This window comes from Hyperolius riggenbachi, chromosome 2, assembly GCF_040937935.1.
Source record: "Hyperolius riggenbachi isolate aHypRig1 chromosome 2, aHypRig1.pri, whole genome shotgun sequence".
NCBI classification, from domain to species: Eukaryota; Metazoa; Chordata; class Amphibia; order Anura; family Hyperoliidae; genus Hyperolius; species Hyperolius riggenbachi.
Genome location: NC_090647.1, coordinates 120,590,182 through 120,611,358, shown reverse-complemented (window position 1 = coordinate 120,611,358; position 21,177 = coordinate 120,590,182). Strand labels below are relative to the sequence as shown.

The window sequence follows — 21,177 nt, the reverse complement described above, 5'->3', positions numbered from 1 at the left end:
AAAAATTTGGATAGGGCCCCCCGCTCATGGACGTTTTGGGGAGCAGGAGAGGTCACAGCATGAGGGGAAAGCGTGGCCACACATCGGCGGGGAGGGGGGACAGTCCCCCCTCCTCACCTTGGGCTCTCCCCTCAGCGCGCTCATGCTGCGACCTCTCCTGCTCCCCAAAACGGCCCTGAGCGCCCTCCCGTGGGTGCAGGGGCTGCATCCCCTATTGATTGTATCTCTGGGATTAGAGAGACCAAGAGGCAGGAACCTAATGGTGCAGTATCGTTGGACAATGGTGTAAATGAAAAAATACATGTGCAAGTATCATACTCACAAAACTTGCAACCACTGTCTGAGCCTATGGGAATATAACCACCCGCTCTGTGTCCCAGGTCTGTTGGTGCAGGTGCTGGTTGGTCACTCTCCTGGATTAGTGGTGAGGACTCCATTAAGCCCTCTTGACTAAAACCTCCTTGGGGTATGGACTATGCTAAAAACACTGGTTGAGGTGCCCTTGGTTATATGCTACTATAGATAATTGTATAGATAAGAAGCGTAATATCTTACCTTTTCAGAAGGACAAACTATTGGTAATTGGAAAACGTCGGATCAGCTTATTTCGTTGCGCGGCTCTGAGAGCCGAGCGGCGAAACTGGGCGCCCCATGACAGCAATGTTATGCTGCACGGGGCACGTAGCTCTGACGGCTGCCAGACCCCGAATTACATCTCCCTGCGGCAACAGTGAAAGCCATCATTCGTCTCTCACCACGCCAAACTGAGCGGCTCTGAAATAACATGCACCCGGAAAAAGTATATTTATTAGTGCACAATATACAATGCATTTCATGGGTCTTGGCCCGCTTCTTCAGGTCAATACAAATGCATGAGAAGTTTTCAGTCACAAGCGTCTGAGGCATTTGTGATGTGCATGTGCGGTCCCATCTGCGCATGCTCTCGATCACGCTTCCGTCCGAACAGTTCTCAAAGGCATGAACATAGAGATGAGCGTAATGACCTAATTACGATTTTGCGAAATTTCGCGTAATTAGTGTAATTACGATTATGGCCGTAAGTACATAATCGTAATGAAGAAGGATTTCGCGAAATTTCGCGTAAGCGTAATTTTCGCATTACAGTCGTATCATGCCGTAATTTCGCATTAAACGCTACCGTAATTTCGCGTTAAACCGTAACGCTCCGTATAATATAAAAAAGCCGCCGAATTTAAGGGTTAATAGCAAAGCCCCCTTAAATGCTAAGAGCCTCAAATTTGGAGAATATATTAAGGAGATCAGGAGGAATAAGAGGAAGAAATTTTTTTTCAAAAAGACCTTATAGTTTTTGAGAAAATCGATGTTAAAGTTTCAAAGGAAAAATGTAAACATTTAAAAACCCGCCGACTTTAACGGTTAATAGCAAAGCCTGCTTAAAGTTTAGGAACACCAAATTCCCAGGGTATATTAAGGGGATCAGTGGGAATAAGAGGAAAATTTTTTTTTTCAAAAAGACCTTATAGTTTTTGAGAAAATCGATTTTTAAGTTTCAAGGGCGAAAATGTCTTTTAAATGCGGAAAATGTCAGTTTTTTTTGCACAGGTAACAATAGTGTATTATTTTCATAGATTCCCCCAAGTGGGAAGAGTTTTACTTACTTCGTTCTGAGTGTGGGAAATATAAAAAAAAACCGACGTGGGGTCCCCCCTCCCAGACCTCTTTAACCCCTTGTCCCCCATGCAGGCTGGGATAGCCAGAATGCGGAGCACCGGCCGCGTGGGGCTCCGCACCCTGACTATACCAGCCCGCATGGTCCATGGATTGGGGGGTCTCGGAAGGGGAGGGGCAGCCAAGCTTTCCCCTCCCCCTCCGAGCCCTTGTCCAATCCAAGGACAAGGGGCTCTTCTCCACCTCCGATGGGCGGTGGAGGTGGAGGCCGCGATTTCCTGGGTGGGGGGTTCATGGTGGAATCTGGGAGTCCCCTTTAAAAAGGAGTCCCCCAGATGCCCACCCCCCTCCCAGGAGAAATGAGTATAGAGGTACTTGTAGTACCCCTTACCCATTTCCTTTAAGAGTTAAAAGTAAATAAACACACAAACACATAGAAAAAGTATTTTAATTGAACAAAAAACATAACCACGAAAAAAGTCCTTTAATATTCTTAATTAACCATTAATACTTACCTGTCCCTTTAAATAAATGATCCCACGCAATATCCTCGGAAATGTTCTATCAGTTACAATGTAACAAAGTTATTATGTAACAACTTTGTTACATTGTAACTACGCCGCACCCGACGCCACTCGCCGCTCAGCCGCCGCATACGCGTCCGTGCAGGACGCTAAGTCCCCGCAGCTCCCGCTGTCCACCCCGCCCACATCTGTCACCCACATGTCACCCACATGTGGGTGACATGTGGGTGACATGTGGGAGAGGCGGGGAGGGCAGCGGAGCCGGCGGGGACTTAGCGTCCTGCACGGACCCGACAGAGCTCTGAGCTATATAGCTCAGAGCTCTGAGAAGCATCTTTGTATTTGGGCTCCAAGGAGCCCTTCAAATCAGAAGGAACCCCATTGGTCTGCTAAGGACCAATGGGGCTCCTTGGAGCCCAAATACAAAGATGCTTTCGAGAGCTCTGAGCTATAGCTCAGAGCTCTGTCGGGTCCTGCAGCGCAGACGCGGCGGCGGCGGCGGCGGTGAGTGACGTCGGGTGCGGCGTAGTTACAATGTAACAAAGTTGTTATATTGTAATAACTTTGTTACATTGTAACTGATAGAACATTTCCGAGGATATTGCGTGGGATCATTTATTTAAAGGGACAGGTAAGTATTAATGGTTAATTAAGAATATTAAAGGACTTTTTTCGTGGTTATGTTTTTTGTTCAATTAAAATACTTTTTCTATGTGTTTGTGTGTTTATTTACTTTTAACTCTTAAAGGAAATGGGTAAGGGGTACTACAAGTACCTCTATACTCATTTCTCCTGGGAGGGGGGTGGACATCTGGGGGACCCCTTTTTAAAGGGGACTCCCAGATTCCACCATGAACCCCCCACCCAGGAAATCGCGGCCTCCACCCAGGGGCGGACTGACCATTAGGGCACTCGGGCACGGACCGAGGGCCCGTGGTCAGGGGGGGCCCGCAACCCGCAAGAGAACCCTGAGCAGGAGGGGAGACAGCCAGTGAAGGAGGGCGATGGGCATAGCAGCGGAGAAGGGGGAAAGTTCCCCCCCCTTCTCTCACCTTGGGGCCCCCCTTCCTGGCTCTCCCCTCCGTAATCTGCAAAATGCAAACAGCTGGAAGCGACTGACAGCGGGCGGAGATTTACCGCTGTTCAGCCATTGGATGGATCGCTGATCTGTGTGCAGCTAGTGTGGGCTTGAGAAGCCCAGACTAGCTGCACAGAGATCAGCGATGCCTCCGGTGGCTGAACAGCGGTAAGTCTCCGCCCGCTGACAGCCACTTCCAGTTGTTTGCACTTTGCAGATTACGGAGGGGGGAGAGCCAGGAAGGGGGGGGGGCCCAAGGTGAGAGAAGGGGGGGGGGAACTTCCCCCCTTCTCCGCTGCTATGCAAATCGCCCTCCTTCACTGGCTGTCTCCCCTCCTGGAGACACCTACAAGCCTGGCTGCTTATACTGGGGGCACTTACAGACCTGGCTATACTGGGGAGACCTATACACCTGGCTGCATATACTGGGGGCACCTATACACCTGGCTGCATATACTGGGGAGACCTATACACCTGGCTGCATATACTGGGGGCACGTATACACCTGGCTGCATATACTGGGGAGACCTATACACCTGGCTGCATATACTGGGGGCACCTATACACCTGGCTGCATATACTGGGGGCACCTATACACCTGGCTGCATATACTGGGGAGACCTATACACCTGGCTGCATATACTGGGGGCACCTATACACCTGGCTGCATATACTGGGGGCACCTATACACCTGGCTGCATATACTGGGGAGACCTATACACCTGGCTACATATACTGGGGGCACCTATACACCTGGCTGCATATACTGGGGGCACCTATACACCTGGCTGCATATACTGGGGAGACCTATACACCTGGCTGCATATACTGGGGGCACCTATACACCTGGCTGCATATACTGGGGGCACCTATACACCTGGCTGCATATACTGGGGGCACTTATACACCTGACTACATATACTGGGGGCTCTTATAGACCTAGCTACATATACTGGGGGCACCTATAGACCTGGCTGTATATACTGGGGACACCTATAGACCTGACTGTATATACTGGGGGCACCTATAGACCTGGCTATACTGGGGACACCTATAGACCTGGCTATACTGGGGACACCTATAGACCTGGCTATACTGGGGTCACCTATAGACCTGGCTATACTGGGGACACCTATACACCTGGCTACATATACTGGGGACACCTAAAGACCTGGCTATCTATACAGGAGACACCTATAGACCTGGCTATCTGTACTGGGGACACCTATAGGCCTGGCTACCTACTGTATTCTGGAGACACCTGTAGACCTGGCTACCTATACTGGGGAAGCCTATAGACCTGGCTATCTTAACTGGGGACATCTATAGTCCTGGCTATCTTAAATGGGGACATCTATAGACCTGGTTATCTATTCTGGGGACACCTGTAGATTAGGCTACTTATACTGGGGACACCTATAGACCTGGATACCTGCACTGGGAAAACCTATAGACCTGGATACTTCCACTGGGGATACCTTTTGACCTGGTTACCTATACTGGGGGCACCTATTTTGGGGGAACTGCTGCCAGATTAACTATTTTTGGGGAACTGCTGCTGCCAGATTAAGTGTATTTTGAGAAACAGCTGCCAGATTATGTGTATTTTTGGGGAACCGCTGCCAGATTGTGTATAATGGGGGAACTGCTGCTTCCAGATTCTGTGTATTTTGGGGGAACCACTGCTGCTACATGTATTTTTGGTGATCCGCTGCCAAATTATGTGTATTTGGGGGAACCGCTGCTGCCAGATAACGTCTATTTTGGGGGAACGACTGCCATATTATCTGTATTTTGGAGGAACCTCTGCCAAATTGCATGGATTTTTGGTGAAATGCTGTCAGATTACATGTATTTTGGGGGGAAACACTATGGCAGAGTTCAAACTTCCCCGGCAGACCTTTTACACCACTGCTAAGGTCATGTATATTTTGCCCCACCCATCACCACGCCCACATTCTGTTGCGTGACCACACCCATTTTTTGGCGCGCCGCGCTACGCGCGGCGCAGGGGGGTTTTGTCAGTGTACAATATAACATATTTACTGTTGTCAATAAATTATTATACCTTAGTCTGTAAAAATATAACGTGAAAGGTGGGTAACACTGGTATGGGGGCCCCATATTCTCCTATTGCCCGGGGGCCCCATGAGTTGTCAGTCCGCCCCTGCCTCCACCTTCACCGCCCATCGGAGGTGGAGAAGAGCCCCTTGTCCTTGGATTGGACAAGGGCTCGGAGGGGGAGGGGAAAGCTTGGCTGCCCCTCCCCTTCCGAGACCCCCCAATCCATGGACCATGCGGGCTGGTATAGTCAGGGTGCGGAGCCCCACGCGGCCGGTGCTCCGCATTCTGGCTATCCCAGCCTGCATGGGGGACAAGGGGTTAAAGAGGTCTGGGAGGGGGGACCCCACGTCGGTTTTTTTTATATTTCCCACACTCAGAACGAAGTAAGTAAAACTCTTCCCACTTGGGGGAATCTATAAAAATAATACACTATTGTTACCTGTGCAAAAAAACCTGACATTTTCCGCATTTAAAAGACATTTTCGCCCTTGAAACTTAAAAATCGATTTTCTCAAAAACTATAAGGTCTTTTTGCAAAATTTTTTTTCCTCTTATTCCCACTGATCCCCTTAATATACCCTGGGAATTTGGTGTTCCTAAACTTTAAGCAGGCTTTGCTATTAACCGTTAAAGTCGGCGGGTTTTTAAATGTTTACATTTTTCCTTTGAAACTTTAACATCGATTTTCTCAAAAACTATAAGGTCTTTTTGAAAAAAAAAATTTCCCTCTTATTCCTCCTGATCTCCTTAATATATTCTCCAAATTTGAGGCTCTTAGCATTTAAGGGGGCTTTGCTATTAACCCTTAAAGTCGGCGGCTTTTTTATATTATACGGAGCGTTACGGTTTAACGCGAAATTACGGTAGCGTTTAATGCGAAATTACGGCATGAACGAAACGCGAAATTTCGCGTTGAAAATTACGCTTACGGTATTTTCAATTACGATTTTAATGGCAATTTCGCTACGCTAATTTCGCATCGTAATCGCAAATTTCGCATGCGTAATTATAGTAATGCGAAATTACGAAAATTTCAGCTCAACTCTACATGAACATGCACTAGGCATGACTGGCGCTCCAGTCGCAGACAAGCAACAATGCAACCAAGGAGACCCAGAGGATGCCGAAGGACCTGACACACTACGGGGGGTTGAAAGTAGCCACAGATGAGTAAGAATCCAATTTTCAGGTGCGCTTTATGGCCTTGTTTTTACTACAGTCTTGCATTGTGCTTATAAAAATTTGCATGTAGTTGTGGAAACGAGGCCTAAGACTTTGGTGAACCTGTAGAATGAAAGACATTTCATGGGCAGCACAGTGGCATAGTGGTTAGCTCTCTCGCCTTGCAGCGCTGGGGCCCTGGTTCGAATCCCAGCCAGGGCACTACCTGCAAAGAGTTTGTATGTTCTCTCCGTGTCTGCGTGGGTTTCCTCCGGGTACACCGGTTTCCTCCCACATTCCAAAAACATACAGATTAAGTTAATTGGCTCCCCCTAAAATTGGCCCTAGACTACAGTACTTACACTACATAATATAGATATATGGCAATGGTAGTGATTAGATTGTGAGCTCCTTTGAGGGACAGTTAGTGACAAGATATATATATACATTGTACAGCGCTGCGTAATATGTCGGCGCTATATAAATACTAAATAATAATAATAATAATAATTGTCACAAAATCTAATGCCATTGTCAGCAGCAGCAATAGTTGACAGTGTAAAAGTCTTCTTCTCCTTTGTTAATGCTTTTGAACTTTTTCAACATGCGGTTTTGTCTTTCTTTTTGAATTTTTATACAATCGCTGGATGGATATGTTTTGCGGTGCAAATTGCACTGCATTGAAACATAAGTAAACTGTCTACTGCATTCTTCCTAGTTTTTGTTGTTCAGCCTTTCAGATCATTTTATTTCACACTGTTTACACACTTTACTTGCTTTGACAAGTACCAAGGGTGTTACTGCTCAATAAAATTGCTTTAATTATAATGTGGTTTTTAGCACAGCATGAAGAATCAGTAGACTGGTTTTGCTGTACTTCTTTCTGCCCATCTGATAGTTATGCCGTGCTGACTTGTGGATCATGACTGAGTAGAGTTTAGTAATCTTTAGTACAGTAGTTCTCTAATGACATGCATTATCTGTGTATATTTATCATGTATAATCTCATATCTAAGCCTGCTGTCACTAATCTTATTATATGAGGATTTGTCAGAATTAACTACAGTGAATGACTTAAAAGACACAGTTATTACTCTTTGTCTTTATTCATTTCAAGTATTTATGTAGCACTGACATATTAAGCAACAAGTTATTTAAAGTGGACCTAACCCCAGAACTTCCTCCCTGCTCTAAAAACGGCATAATAACCTTTATAGAAAAAGTTTTCTTTGTTACAGCTTACAGAACTCCTTAAATAAATCTGCAGTGTCTATTTCCTGGTTTCATTGGAATACAGCAAGAGTAAGGCCCCGTTCACACTTGCGGTTTTGTAAAAACCGGAACGGATGTCCGGACCGCACCGGATCCGGACCAGACCTGATCCGTACGGTTCCTATCCGGATCCGGTCCGTTTGCATCCGTTTTCCGTGCGGTATGAACATGGTTGCGGTCCGGATCCGGTTTCTTAAAGAGATAACAACCTGTATAAATACCTGGGGTCTGGGAGGTCAGCAGAAGCTCTGGGGTCATTGTTGGAGACAGGTGGACGTGTGGAGACCATCCGTGGATACAGAGACTGCAGTTGGTCCGCATCCCCCTTGTCCCACAGGGCTGGTATCTGCTGCACCTGTAGGATGAGGTCTTCTGCTGTGTAGGGCCTCACCTCCTCGTTATCAGACATATCATCAGACATGTTGCTGCCAAAGAGCTCCAGCATGAAATCGCTGCTGCTCCACTCTGTGAACGCTGGGCCCATGTGGTCCCCATCCAAAATGGCCACTATACCATAGAAAAAGCATAGGAAGTGGGGTAGAACATCCGGTTTTTATAGCCAGTGTGTTGTGTGCTCTCCGGTTCTCATTGGTTTGTATTGGCCGGATGCAACAGTCCGGCTCCGCTCCGGTTACGTCTGCCGGAGGAGCCGGACCAAAAAATAGCGCATGTTGGATCTTATGCCGGAGTCCGGATCCGGTCCGGCTCTGGTTCGGACCAAACGGACGCATGTGAACGGACGCATAGACTTTCATTGCTATGCCGTGCGTCCATTCCGTCCGTTCCGCATGCGGTCCGGCTCCGGCACGGCGATTCCGGACGGCGACCGCTAATGTGAACCGGGCCTTAACCTCCTACGTTTACATATTATCACACAACTCGGCACAGATCAGACAGAGCTGACAGCTAAAATTACACTGTAAAACAAGGAGAACCGAGAGCCCAATATAGTGTAGTAAGTCAAGCTAATTGGTATAATGAAAAAGAGTAAATTATATACTCACAAACCAGGGTTACCTTCAGGCAACCACTGTATAAGCAGGTGAGGAGATTAACCTGTCCCCACTCAGGATTAAGGAGTCGCTCTCTGTAGATGTGAAAAGGTAGGGGTATCCCCCTCCACCAAGGGTGGATATATGCTATATTGTAAACTGAACAGAGGCGCCAAAAGAATAAAAACAGTATTTAAGATATTTAAGATATTTAAAATTGCTTAGGAGGCAGTGGTGGACTTACCTCCTTCAAGTAGACACAAAAAATGTGTAGTTCGACAACAATAAATTTATTAGTACACTCCAAGGTTTTTATACCGTAGTATAAAAACCTTGGAGTGTACTAATAAATTTATTGTTGTCGAACTACACAGTTTTTGTGTCTGCTTGAAGGAGGTAAGTCCACCACTGCCTCCTAAGCAATTTTAAATATCTTAAATACTGTTTTTATCCTTTTGGCGCCTCTGTTCAGTTTACAATATAAAATTAAACTGGCTCATTACTTGCAGAAATCGGAGAATTAAGGCAGTTCTCTCTAAACACACACAAGGTGGATTTCTCTGTGTTTTACTTGTCTCTTGTGCAAGAGTTTAGGTCCGCTTTAATATACTGAGCAATTCACATCACTCAATGTCCTTCAGCAGTGGCTGTCAGAATTTAGGACTAGTTTAGTCTGAGGAATATTATAGTCAGTAGGATTTTAGGTTGAGGGGAAGAAGACAGCATCTAAAAATTGAAATCCAATCCAAAATCTTGGAGACAGTAGGCAAACTCCAAGCAAATAGTCTCCTCAGTGGAAGTTAAAAAGCAAGACTTTGGGGAAACAAAGCGTGTGTTTTTTTTGTTTTTTTTTTACTTTTCGCTTTAAATCTGGTGCAGAAAGAGAACAACTTTTACAATTTCAAATGCCTCTTTTTAAACCAGGGTTTTCAAATGCGATCACATAAGAGGCAAAAATCTAAAACACAGTCCAAGTTGCAGACCAACTATTTTTTAAAGATTTCGGCTGCATTCACAGTGGAACATTGCATTGTAGTGCGACGTTAAAGTCCCAATGCAGCATTACAACACAAAAAAAAGGTGGTAACTCACATTAACGCTGCATTACCGTCACTTACAGTAGGTACAGTAAAGCATACAGGCAATGAAAAGTATGCTTTCCTGTACCTGGTAATGTGTGCGTTTAGAGGTAACGCACTCCAAGCAGTGCGTTACCATAACGCTACATGTTACTATGCAACGCTAATGTTGCACTGTGATTGTGAACGCCCCATAGGATTAGCATTGCAGTACGGTAAGCTGTGTTATTAGACTTTATAACGCAGCTCCACAATGTCCCACTGTGAATACAGCCTCAAAGCAAAACTGTGACAAAACTGTGAAAGGAGAAAAAGTCACATACCTATCATTGAACCCTCCAGAGGCTCTCCACATCCTCCTCGAGACCAGCAATTATTCGTAGCCGTGCTCCCATCTGTGAATGAGTTTGGTTGCACTGCACAAAAAGTCAAATCTGAGCGGCTCTGGGCTACTGTGCAGGCTGTAACCAAAGGTTGAACTTCATCCAAATCCCTTTTTCTCAAATAGATCATTAGGGGGGTCTGTATATGGCTTATATTGTGATGAAAACCCTCTTATAGTGTGATGTCAGGACCTAGGTCCTAACATTTTACTGTCTGTGAGCCTTGTTGCATTGTAGGGAATAACAGCTGTTTCCAACTGCTAAGCAACCAGTATCTCCCCCTGTGCAAATGTATACCTATAAAAAAAAAAACTTTAGGGCTCTTTCACAGGCGACGTTAAAGTCGCACGTTACAACAACATGTAACGCACAATAACTTACAGCAATGAAAAATCAATGGGCTGTTCACAGTGCAGACATTGTGTTTGTGTCTAACGCTGCACGTTAAATGAAAGTGCTGCATGCTATGCATTATACACGTTTTTAGCTGCGTTACACTGTTTACACATGCTCAGTAATGTTTTTTTTCATTCTATCACTGTGCGACGAAAACGGCACACCAAACGCAGGGCTAAATAACGTCCAAGTTATAATCTTTCAATGCGTTGCATTAGGGGCACATTATGCGACCTTAATGTGGCATCAAACGCGACTTCTTACTGTGTAAGAGCCCTTAAGGCCTCTTTCACAATGGGACGGTGCGTTTGATGCAACGTTAAGATCGCATAACGTGCCCCTAATGCAACGCATTGAAAGACTATAACTTGGAGGTTATAGTACATTCTTTAGCCCTGCGTTTGGTGCGCCGTTTTTGTTGCACAGTGATAGAACGAAAATGCGTTACATTAAAAAAAACAATTACTGAGCATGTGCAACACACACAACGCAGCAGATTTATTGCTAAACGCACAGCATGCAGCACTGTCTAAATACTGCTACACGTTACACACAACGCAACGTGTGCACTGTGAATGTTGCTGTGCATTAGTCCACGTTAAAACATTTTCTAACATGCGACTTTAATGTTGCAATGTGAAAGAGGCCTTAGCCTATTGCATTGTTAAGGCGTGTAGTTATGGATAAAGGCAGTTGGTGCTGTCTGTTTTTTTTCATGTCTGCCAGTAGTAAAGGTGATTATGTGAAGGATGATTGTGCATCAAACAACATGAACAAATTACATGGCGAATAGCGATCATTTCTTGATCTCTGTTCTAATTTTTTTTTTATAAACTTCTCACTTTGCAATGTATTCATTAATGTTTTCCTCTTTTCGTTTAAGTTCCTGTTTAAGTGATTTTTTTAAACCATACATGCAGTTCCTATTGCTATTACTCATAATTGTAACAGACTTGCTTTAAGCCAGCCCTAATTGCATTGGCAAATTAAAGCTCAGATCTGATATTTCTAAACACTGAAAAAGTATTTATTTGTCTCACAGCTCACCTATAGAAAACAGCTCTGAAGAAGTCCTACAGCATCCTAAAGGTAATTACAGGTTATCTGTGCATATCTGTTCCTGACGGCTGCCTAACAAACACTCCCCATAAGTGGTATACAGGTAGTCCCCGGTTAGCCAATGAGACAGGGACTGTACATTGGCTCTTAACCTAACTTTGTATGTAAGCCAAAACAGATGCTCTACTTATTATTAAACTTTATTTATAAAGCTCTAATATACTTCATAGTGCTATACAATGGATAGGTGAGACATTTTAACATTACACAATGTTACACATGGACATTATAGTGTTTCAAAACAAAATACAAAATAGTGACATAAAAATGTAGGGTTAAATATAGCAGATGAGTCGCCAAGCTCCTATGGTGGTGGAGAACATGGGGAGGAGGGCCCTTCCAAATAGGCTTAAAATCTAAGGGTTGGGGAGAGGGTCACATAAGGGGAGTGTTAGCCCAAGGGAAGGGGTTGGAGCTATGAAGATAGCAAGTAAGCAATGCGGAACAGATGGGTCTTTAATGCCTTGATTTGGTCATTTCAAATAGACCAAATATTATATTTAATGCACAAGTTTAAAAAGGCTTGAGAAACATTGACCACAATATAGTAACATTTGGCCTGTGACATAAAGCGGACCTGTAGATTTTAAAAAAAACAGTGTTTCACTAAGGCCCGGTTCACATTAGCGGTGGCCGTCCGGAATCGCCGTGCCGGAGCCGGACCGCTTTCAGAACGGACGGAACGGACGCACGGCATGGCAATGAAAGCCTATGCGTCCGTTCACATGCGTCCGTTCTGCCGGACCGGAGCCGGACCGGATCCGGGCCGGATCCGGACTCCGGCGTCCGTTCCAACATGCGCTATTTTTTGGTCCGGCTCCTCCGGCAGCCGTATCCGGAGCGGAGCCGGACTGCACCATCCGGCCAATACAAAGCAATGAGAGCCGGAGAGCGCACAACACACTGGCTACAAAAACCGGACGTTCTACCCCACTTCCTATGCATTTTGGATGGGGACCACATGGGCCCAGCGAAGAGTGGGGCAGCAGCGATTTCATGCTGGAGCTCTTTTTGCCAGCAACATGTCTGATATGTCTGAAGGAGGCGAACAACAGAGAGAATTCCCAGGTTTACGAGTAAAAAATGCCTGGATCCATGGTCCCAACTGCAGTCTCTGTATCCACGGATGGTCTCCACACGTCCACCTGTCTCCAACAATGACCCCAGACCCTTCTGCTGACCTCCCAGACCCCAGGTAATTAAAAGGATGTTATCTCCTTAAGAAACCGGATCCGGACCGCAACCGTGTTCACACCGCACGGAAACCGGATGCAAACGGACCGGATCCGGACCGGATCCGGATAGGAACCGTACGAATCAGGTCCGGTCCGGATACGGTGCGGTCCGGACATCCGGTGCGGTTTTTACTAAACCGCAAGTGTGAACGGGGCCTAACCTGGGGCTTCTGCCAACCCTCTGTTCCCCTGCTGCAGCTCACTTTTATTCACACCGACTTGTAAGTCAACGTCCACTGTGCCTGCGCGCGCCCTGGCCACTGCATCCTCGTATGCGCTCCTTTAGCCAGGAACGTCCTGTGCAGGCACAGTAAGAGAAAATCTCTACTGCTCCTGCACAGTACCCTCCCGGCGACGGGAGGACAAACGAGGATGTGTGCAGACAGGGCCGCGCAGGCACAGTGGACAGTGACTGCCAGAAGCAAAAGTGAGCCACAGCGGGGGAAACCGAGGATCATTTGGTAACGTCCCGTGCACAGGGCAGCTGCAGGGGGCTGGCAGAAGCCCCAGGTAAGTGAAACTCTTTCATTTTATGAGAATAAAAATTCTAGATCTAAAATAATTTCAAAATAATACAATTTTGGACATTATTTAATGTAAAAGGAGTGTCTTTTGGGCCCTAGTGCAGGAAGGGACTGTATCTGCATTGAAGAAATGGAAATGCATGCAAAAATTGTAAAAAGGTATTCAGACTTGCAAAACTGGAAGCTGAAAAACAAGTGGCGGGTGACATAAAGTTAAATCCCCAATACGCTAAAAACATAAAATCAAAAAGGAAGAAGGCTGAGAATAAGTATTGTATTAGCTCCCTATTTGAATCATTGGCTTTTTGATTGAATAGGTCCAAATTCTTTGGGTTGCGAATCCAACCGAAAAAAGTAAATTTTCCCCCAAATTTCTTGAAGTCATTGGCTGTTAATTGCAAAGCCCCTACAAGTTCTAGAATCACCAAATTTGCTAGGTATGTTAAGGGGAACAAGGGTGGGGGGGGGGGGGGGGGTTGCTGGGGCTGTTACAGCTGAACTCTAGCTACACCTCTGATTGGTTCACATACTTTATTTGGCCACACCCACAAACTGTTTTTCTTACCAAAGCATCATTTTTAGCTGAATTTTTAGCTAAGCTCCACCCATCAAAGAAAAAAAAGCCCGGGCTTTTTTCACTGATGCTGTGCAGAGCATGATGTGATTTCCTGTGTTGTTATTCACGTTGCCTAGCAACTGGGAGAGGTGCTCAGGACACAGGACAGTTGGAACTGTGTCTCATGCTCCCTGTCACCTTCTTTCAACCAAAAAGATGGCTGCCATCATGAAATCAAACATTTGCCTGTTCTTTTAAAACAGTGTGGGTAAGAGATTATATTACCTATCTATTTTAACCACTTCCCAACTGAGGGGTTTTACCCCTTGACCACCAGAGCAATTTTCACCTTTCAGCGCTCCTTCCATTCATTCGTCTATAATTTTATCATTACTTATCGCAATGAAATGAACTATATCTTGTTTTTTTCGCCACCAATTAGGCTTTCTTTAGGTGGGACATTATGCCAAGAATAATTTTATTCTAAATGTGTTTTAATGGGAAAATAGGAAAAAATGTGGGAAAAAATGTATTATTTTTCAGTTTTCGCCCTTTATAGTTTTTAAATAATGCATGCTACTGTAATTAAAACCCATTAAATGTATATGCCTATTTATCCCGGTTATAAAACCGTTTAAATTATGTCCCTATCACAATGTTTGCCGCCAATATTTTAGTTGGAAATGAAGGTGCATTTTTTTCAGTTTTGCGTCCATCCCTAATTATAAGCCCATAGTTTATAAAGTAACAGTGTTATACCCTCTTGACATAAATATTTAAAAAGTTCAGTCCCTAAGGAAACTATTTATGTTTTTTTTTTATTGTAAATTTTTTATTTTTTTTTTAATTACAAAAAAAAAAAATTGGGGAGTGTGGGAGGTAAGGAGTTAATTTCTTGTGTAAAACAAGTTTATTTGTGTGTAGAAAATGGTTAGGGTGTAGTTTTACTATTTGGCCACAAGATGGCAACATTACCAATTTGTTTCATGCTACCTGCAAGCGTCCTTCCGGACTCTTGCAGGAAGTAGAAAGAGGCTGGGACTTTGTTATTTTTTCACAATGATCGCGCTGCTCAGCCGAGCGGCAGCAGGTCATTTCGGGGCTGAGATCAACGAACGGGAATGGATTTTCCCGTTCGTTGATCTCTGGGCGAGCGGGCGGCGGCGTGTTTACTAGCGGCGGGCGGCGTGTTTACGAGCGGGAACGCGGACAGCGGCGGGAGTGCGCAAAGTACGGATTTCTCCGTCCCTGGGGGTGAAAGGATGGAAAAAGGGGCGGAGAAATCCGTACGCGCGGGGGTAAAGTGGTTAATTAACATAACTAATGTAACTTAATGACAGTATGTTTGTTTAGGCTGGAGTTCCTCTTTAACAACTCCCCTCAACTAGCTTTAAACTGAAATGGAAATATCACATTATTGTGATCATGTTAAATTTCACAGTCTTGTACAGCACTGATGTTGTACAAATGTTAAATGAAAGTGGAGCTTTTCTTAAAGTGTACCTGAGAGAAGAAGTATCTCATGTACCATACTTACCTGGGGCGTCCTCAAGCCTCCTTAGGGCCACTCGTCCCTCGCCATCTCCCCAGGTGGTTCCAGTCACTGGCTATTCAGCCCAATAACCTTAAGAGGGCTTAAAGAAGCCCCAGGTAATTATGGAATCTGACACGCTTCTCGTCTTAGGTTCCCTTTAAGGCCAAATAATAAGGTTACGTTTCTTAATGATTACTGAATGGGAATATAATTATGTTTTCTACAAAGTTTAGTCTACACTAAGCGGGGGCTGATAATAACAATATCAGTAACAGGAAATCCTTCTCACATCTTGTAATGGAACTTAGTTTTAGATAAAGATCTGCTTGACATAATGTTTTTTGCTATCAGCTTTAGTTCTGAAAAGTTGTTATCTGACCATTTTCTAGTGAAAACCAACAAAATGTCGTTGGACCACAGTATGAGTAATGAGATTGAAAAAAAAATAATAATAGAAAAGTATCATCCTGTGTGACCTCTGTTTTATTAAAACTGAACTGCCATATTCATTTCATAACTAGATACCATTGCCAGTAGTGACTATGTGTCACATGTTATGCAATTAGCGTTACACAAATAAGTAACACAAGCAGCAATGTGCATTATACTACTCGCTTACTGCGTGTTATCCTTGCAAGACTAACTTTACCAAGGTAATGCACGTTGTGCTAAATGTGTGCAATGCGTGCCACTTAGTTGGCGTAAGTAACTGTAAAATTGTTGACCACTTCCTGCACAATGCAACTGGTATTTAGTGACTATAGTCCATAATGTGGTTTCACTGTAGATGTGTAAATAATGGAAAAAATATTTGTACTTGATACATTACATACTAAGTGGGAATGTAAACAATATAGTCTGTATGTAGCATACAGACTGTACAGTATCTAAGCAAACGTGTTACAAATGAATAATATGATATAAAAAACCTAAACAAGGATTACTTTCCGTGAAAACTGCCTGTCAGAATACTCTATAGTTTCACAGAACTAAGGGTTGATGCTCTAAAGCTCACTAGTATTAAATCAGTTATTGCTTGTTACTTTATATTACTACCGTAATTGTTTGATTCACTATGAAAATGTGAGTTTTATCTCCAGTACTGAGTTTGTGCAATAACACTTAGCAAGGCTTGTTATCTGATGTATAAATCAGGTATATTGATGCGCATTAGCATCCCAAACTACATTGCAGAATACAAAATTGCAAAACACTACTTAGGCCTGGTTCACGCTGGCAATTAAGTGGCAAACGGATCTGTGAAAATGGATCTGATTACCGGTCGATCAGATCCATTTTCTGTCTGTTGCTGTTCAGCTGCTTCCCCATATTACCTCTCCCCCGACCCCCATCACCAAAGTGGATTTTGCTGTCCAGAACAGTCCTTTTCTTAACTAGTGTGAAGAAACATTTCATTTTCTCATTGCCCCCAATGCAGGGCTTCAGCTTCCATTTCCGTTCTGCTGGGCTCATCGGTCCAGAAAAATTGCTGCAGTACCAAATTTGAGGTCCGTTCAGCAGATGGGTGGAACAGATCCGTTCTAACAGAACAATGTGAACGGATCCATAGGTCAACATTGGATTGGTTCGTGTCCGTTAGGATCCATTCCTTTTGGATCTGCAAACTGACCTTTTTTTCCACCAGTGTGAACCGGCCTTATTGCTTCCTGCGGGCTGGGTGCACTTCCTGCTATAATAGTGATTCAATTCAGTTAAGTGTCAGTTTAAGTGACACTCAGCTCCACTCTATTGGTAACAGTTGCTTGATACGGGGACCTCCACCACACCCGATTAAGCCTCACTCACCAGATGATTAGACCACCAAGGTCTAGCAATGCTTTGAAGATATTAGCAGGTTAGTAGTATTTAACGCCACCTGAAATTTCAGCAGCCCAGAATTTCAGCGTCATTTGGCTAGCCCTGTGCTCGACTGCACGGAAAACAAGTACATACATACAAAAGGATGCCTGGGGGTGTGCCTTGTAGAAATCTCACCAATGTCCTCACAGGCAGGAGGCAGCAATAAGGTCCAAAGTAGTGTTTGGTTGTCATTTTTTTTTCTATCCACCCATCATATATCAATAAATTAATCACTACATTTCAGACACTCAGAGTAATATGTAATGATTTATTTTGCAGTGTTGCTATGCAAAGGAAACAGTCTAGAAGATGAATTCACTCTTGGAGCTGAAGGTAAAGTCCACAAATCAATATAATAACATATCTAAGGAGACATACTGGTATATCTTGACAGCAGACATTCATTTTTGGGGATGTGCCTTTGAAATGTACCCAAAAAGTTACAATAAAGTGTTTATGCAAAATATTTTTTAACATTATTATATTTTCTATCAAACAGCTAAGTTTAATAAATCCACCCAAAACACTAGGGTTATATGTTTCAGTGCATATCCTACTTGGCTGGGTCAATGCACTTATCATGTATCTTCCTATAGTGCTGGCCATGCCTCCAATCACATCACTGTATAGGTAGGGAGAATGCACTCCTTGAAGAATAGTGCAAATGTCCAGACCAGCAGCACACAGGACATAAATCACAGTTCATGAAGATGGTCAGTACTGTCAGGAACCGGCCCGCGGCACGCCTGCGTATACGGTTCCCGACTGCGGGTTTGACCAGACTGAGAGGGGAAGCAGCCTTAGTCAAGCTAAAACAAGGCTGGGACCCCTCAGAACACCTCTCACTGCCACCACTAGCGGTTCGCTAGACACTTCCACTCTGCTGTCGAGTCCTCAGCGCGCACTCCGCGTTTTCGTATTTGGGTCAGCTTTGCGCTTAGGCCGAATACGAGAATGCCACGCACCCACACACACAGTACAGTTGTACAGTAACACAGCACAATCAGACACTGACTTGTAATGCAAGTTACACTGTCGTGCAGCAAAACCACTAACAGTCGTTCCGAACGATACTGTTAGCTACTCGCACTGGCGTTTCGTACGTTTGGTCAGCTGCGCACTTTAGGCCAACGTATGACAAACGCCCCCACACACAATGCAATTACAATTTCATATGGTAGTGTTGCTCAAACATACAACTAGGCACGGACTTATACACAGCTACACTGCAGTCTCCTTTAGGCTATGAGTGTTAGTTTAGTACGGCAGAAGTCAAGCTTATTAAATAATAATTTAATATTCCAGAAAAACATAGAACAATGCAGAACTTAATATATACAAAAGATTACAAAAAACAAATTAAAATAGTTACAGGATAAAAGTTACAAAGATAACACACACGGATATTTGCGTAAAAAATAAAAATGGGGATTAAAAACGTTACCAACTTGAAGGTCTCAACGTTGTCGGCAGGAGCATGCCGCTTGTTCGACCAGAAGTCGAGATCAACTCTAGCTATGCGCTAACTCCAAGAGCAGATACCGGTGGCTGTCCTGGGTCAGCTTAAATAGTCTGAAGTGTCCCCTGGGGCATTTAATGTCCAGCCCCCATAACTAATGCACTTTCCCCGTTTGTGACATCACCGAACGCTTGTCATAATCTTGAGAACAACAAATATCCTGTTGACATGTGTTAGTCTTTTCCTGACTAGGCTTGCTTTGTGTATTGAGACAATGGGCCGTCTCCTGAGTTCAAAAAGCCAGGCAGATAATCCCATTAGCAGAAACTCAAAGCCCTTCATATGGTCAAGACAATACCCACTTCCTTGCCTATTGAAGGGGACTGGTCCATTCACTGAAGACAATGGCAGCTGTCTACACTAATACAAAAGATCACAGCGTACAGTTCCTCTGGACAGCCAGAAACAGGTAATGAGGTTCCCTTTGTCTGTCTATTGACACCACACACAATCACATTAATAGTCCATGAAGCTAGCTGCCACTATCTTCAAGTCATACTGGCTGACCTCCACCTCTGAAAGATATACAGCAGACATAAAAATGATAGAATAGGTTTCTTACTCCCTAATATCATCAGCACCTCAATATATCTCCACACCTCCGCCGTCAACTTGGTGCAAGGCAGATGATCTTCCCAGTTCATCTTGCCTGCACCTACACTGTTGGTTTTGCTTGACGGGACAGCCCATCCGCATTCCCATGATTGCTCCCCTTCCTATGTTGAATAGTGAAGCTATATTGTTGGAGAACCAAGCTCCATCTCAGCAATTTTCCATTGTCACCAGAAACCCGATGTAACCAACTAAGAGGGTTGTGGTCGGTGACGACCGTGAATACACGACCATAGAGGTAGTGCTGCAGCTTTTGTAGGGCCCATACAATTGCCAAGCACTCTTTCTCTATGGTGGCGTAGGCTACCTCCCAGGGTAGCAGCTTCCGACTTAAATACAGAATCGGATGTTCTTCCCCAGTCTGGTTTACCTGGCTTAACACAGCACCTAGGCCAGAGGCTGAGGCGTCCGTCTGGACCACAAACCGTCGGCTGAAGTCTGGCGCTTGCAACACGGGAGGGCTGGCTAGGGCCCTCTTCAGAGCTGTGAATGACTGTTCACATTCTGGCGTCCAGAGAATCTACTTGGGCAGCTTCTTTTTGGTGAGATCTGTCAATGGCTTGGCGAGGGCACTGTAGTTGGGGACAAACTTTCTATAGTACCCAGCCATTCCTAAGAAGGACTGAATCTGCTTCTTCGTTTGGGGGGTGGGCCAGGACAAAATGGCATCTACCTTCCCCGTATCTGGACGAAGCTCTCCCCCCCCCACCACATGTCCCAGGTACTGTACCTGTTTCATGCCGATCTGACACTTGCTAGGCTTGACTGTTAGTCCTGCTGCAGTGATGCGCCCCAAAACCTGTGACAGCTGCGCTAAGTGGTCGTTCCAGTTGGCGCTAAACACGGCGATGTCATCCAGGTAGGCGACAGCGCAGTGTTCCAAACCTTCCAGGAGACCATTTACAACCCGTTCGAAGGTGGCTGGGGCGTTTTTCATTCCAAAAGGCATTACATTAAATTCAAACAGACCTGAGGGGGTGATAAAGGCAGACCTCTCCCGTGCCTCAGCTGTTACAGGGACCTGCCAGTATCCCCGACTCAAATCCACGATTGCTAGATATTGCGCGCCAGCTAGCTTATCTAACAATTCGTCGACCCTCGGCATTGGGTAAGCATCTGACGCAGTTATCAAATTTAGTTTTCGATAATCTACACAGAACCGAGTGGTCTGGTCCCGTTTGGGTACTAGCACTACAGGTGATGCCCATGCGCTGTGCGACCGTTGGATCACCCCTAGTGACAGCATTTCCTCAATCTCCTTGCTGATGTGGGCCTGAACCTCAGACTCTATAGGCTGACTGTCTAACCGGCTTGTTATTTCCGGTGTCAACATGGTGTACAGCCAGGCTGGTCAGACCAGGGCGGGCTGTAAAGGTACTACGGTAAAGGGTCAGCACATCAGATAGCCCAGCCTGCTGCTCTGCTGTCAACTCCGGATTGATCTGCACCTCGGTAACAGAGTCGGTTTCCTGGGTGGAGGCCAGGATGTCAACCAGGGCCTCTGCTTCACCGTCCGGTAGCAAACTGCAGACAGGGAGAGCGCAAGCGGTTCTAGCATGATGTTCCTTTAACATATTTACATAGTACGTTTTCAGCTGCTTACCTCGGTCATCCAGCGC

General features: G+C 44.9%; 1 protein-coding gene across 2 annotated transcripts in view; it reads left to right on the top strand.

The window, feature by feature from the left end:
- The window catches only part of TESPA1 (thymocyte expressed, positive selection associated 1), a 137,972-nt gene that overhangs the window by 89,132 nt on the left and 27,663 nt on the right, over positions 1-21,177 (top strand). For both annotated transcript variants that reach the window (XM_068267303.1, XM_068267302.1), the window contains exons 4-5: positions 11,642-11,688; positions 17,707-17,760. In XM_068267303.1, the coding sequence (XP_068123404.1) occupies positions 11,642-11,688; positions 17,707-17,760 (101 nt within the window). The remainder of the gene's footprint in view (positions 1-11,641; positions 11,689-17,706; positions 17,761-21,177) is intronic.